The 971-nt window shown below is 56.7% G+C and overlaps 1 protein-coding gene across 1 annotated transcript; it reads right to left on the reverse strand.

Annotated features, from left to right (window-relative positions):
* Positions 1 to 47: 47 nt before the first annotated feature.
* LOC110018480 (dehydration-responsive element-binding protein 1F-like) lies at positions 48 to 683 on the reverse strand. Its single transcript, XM_020715812.1, has one exon. It carries the CDS (start codon positions 665 to 667, stop codon positions 80 to 82), a length of 588 nt encoding a protein of 195 aa, XP_020571471.1. The 5' UTR covers positions 668 to 683; the 3' UTR covers positions 48 to 79.
* Positions 684 to 971: the final 288 nt, after the last annotated feature.

The raw sequence follows: 971 nt of genomic DNA on the forward strand, positions 1-971 counted from the left end.
TATATATATATCTCAAGATATATACACATAATTTTTTACATGTTCTGCACATTTACCGAGTGCTTAATTCCCTCCCTCGCTACTTCCAAAAACCATCTTCCCACAAAGTGATCTCCTCCGCCACCCCCTCCACCTCATCCCAATCAAATCTCTCCTCCATTCCCGGCGGCGTTATTATCAACCCCGCCGCCATTTCCACCAACATTCCCGGCATATTGAACAGAGCCTCCTCGTCCAAGAAACCGATGGAGAGCCCTGCCTCCGAACTTATCTCTTTGCTGGCCATCTCCGCGGCCTTCACGGCGGCCCGCCGAATATCCTCCGGCCGCGTGGAGCGCGTTGCGGGCAAAGTCCACGCGGAATCAGGGAAGTTCAGGACGGCGGACTTGCCGCGAAGGGCCAACGCGGCGACGTCGTGAGCACGCGCGGCCATCTCGGGGGTGGAGTAAGTGCCGAGCCATATGCGGGTTTTCTTGTGAGGTTCGCGGACCTCGCAGACCCACTTGCCGCCGTTGCGCTGGCGAACGCCGTGAAAGATGGGGTGGCGAGTGACGCGGAACTTTTTGCGGCCGGAGCGGCGCTTGGGAGGGGAAGGGTGGGGAGATGGCAGGGAGGGAGATGGGGTTCGGTTGTCGCCGGAGGTGGTGGAGAGGCTGTCGGAATCCATGGATGGGCGGTGGAGTTTGGATTATGATTTTGTATTGTGGGGGTGGGGGTTAATGTAGGGATGGCTTACGTCGCAGTGGACCGCGCAGGGGACGCGAGGGAGAAAAGATTGGAGTTTTGTCAAAATCCGGTGGGGAATTGAGCACGTGGGTAATAGATGAGCACGTGGGTAATAGATGAGAAACACGTTTTTTTGGTGCAGGTTGGATGAAGGGATGGATAAAGCGGGCACGACACTGCGCAGAGTGTGGGCCTCAGTCACTCTCTCCGCTGAGCGGCCGGCGAATTCCGGAATGGATTTTACT

Source organism: Phalaenopsis equestris, unplaced genomic scaffold, assembly GCF_001263595.1.
Source record: "Phalaenopsis equestris unplaced genomic scaffold, ASM126359v1 Scaffold000022, whole genome shotgun sequence".
Taxonomy (NCBI): domain Eukaryota; kingdom Viridiplantae; phylum Streptophyta; class Magnoliopsida; order Asparagales; family Orchidaceae; genus Phalaenopsis; species Phalaenopsis equestris.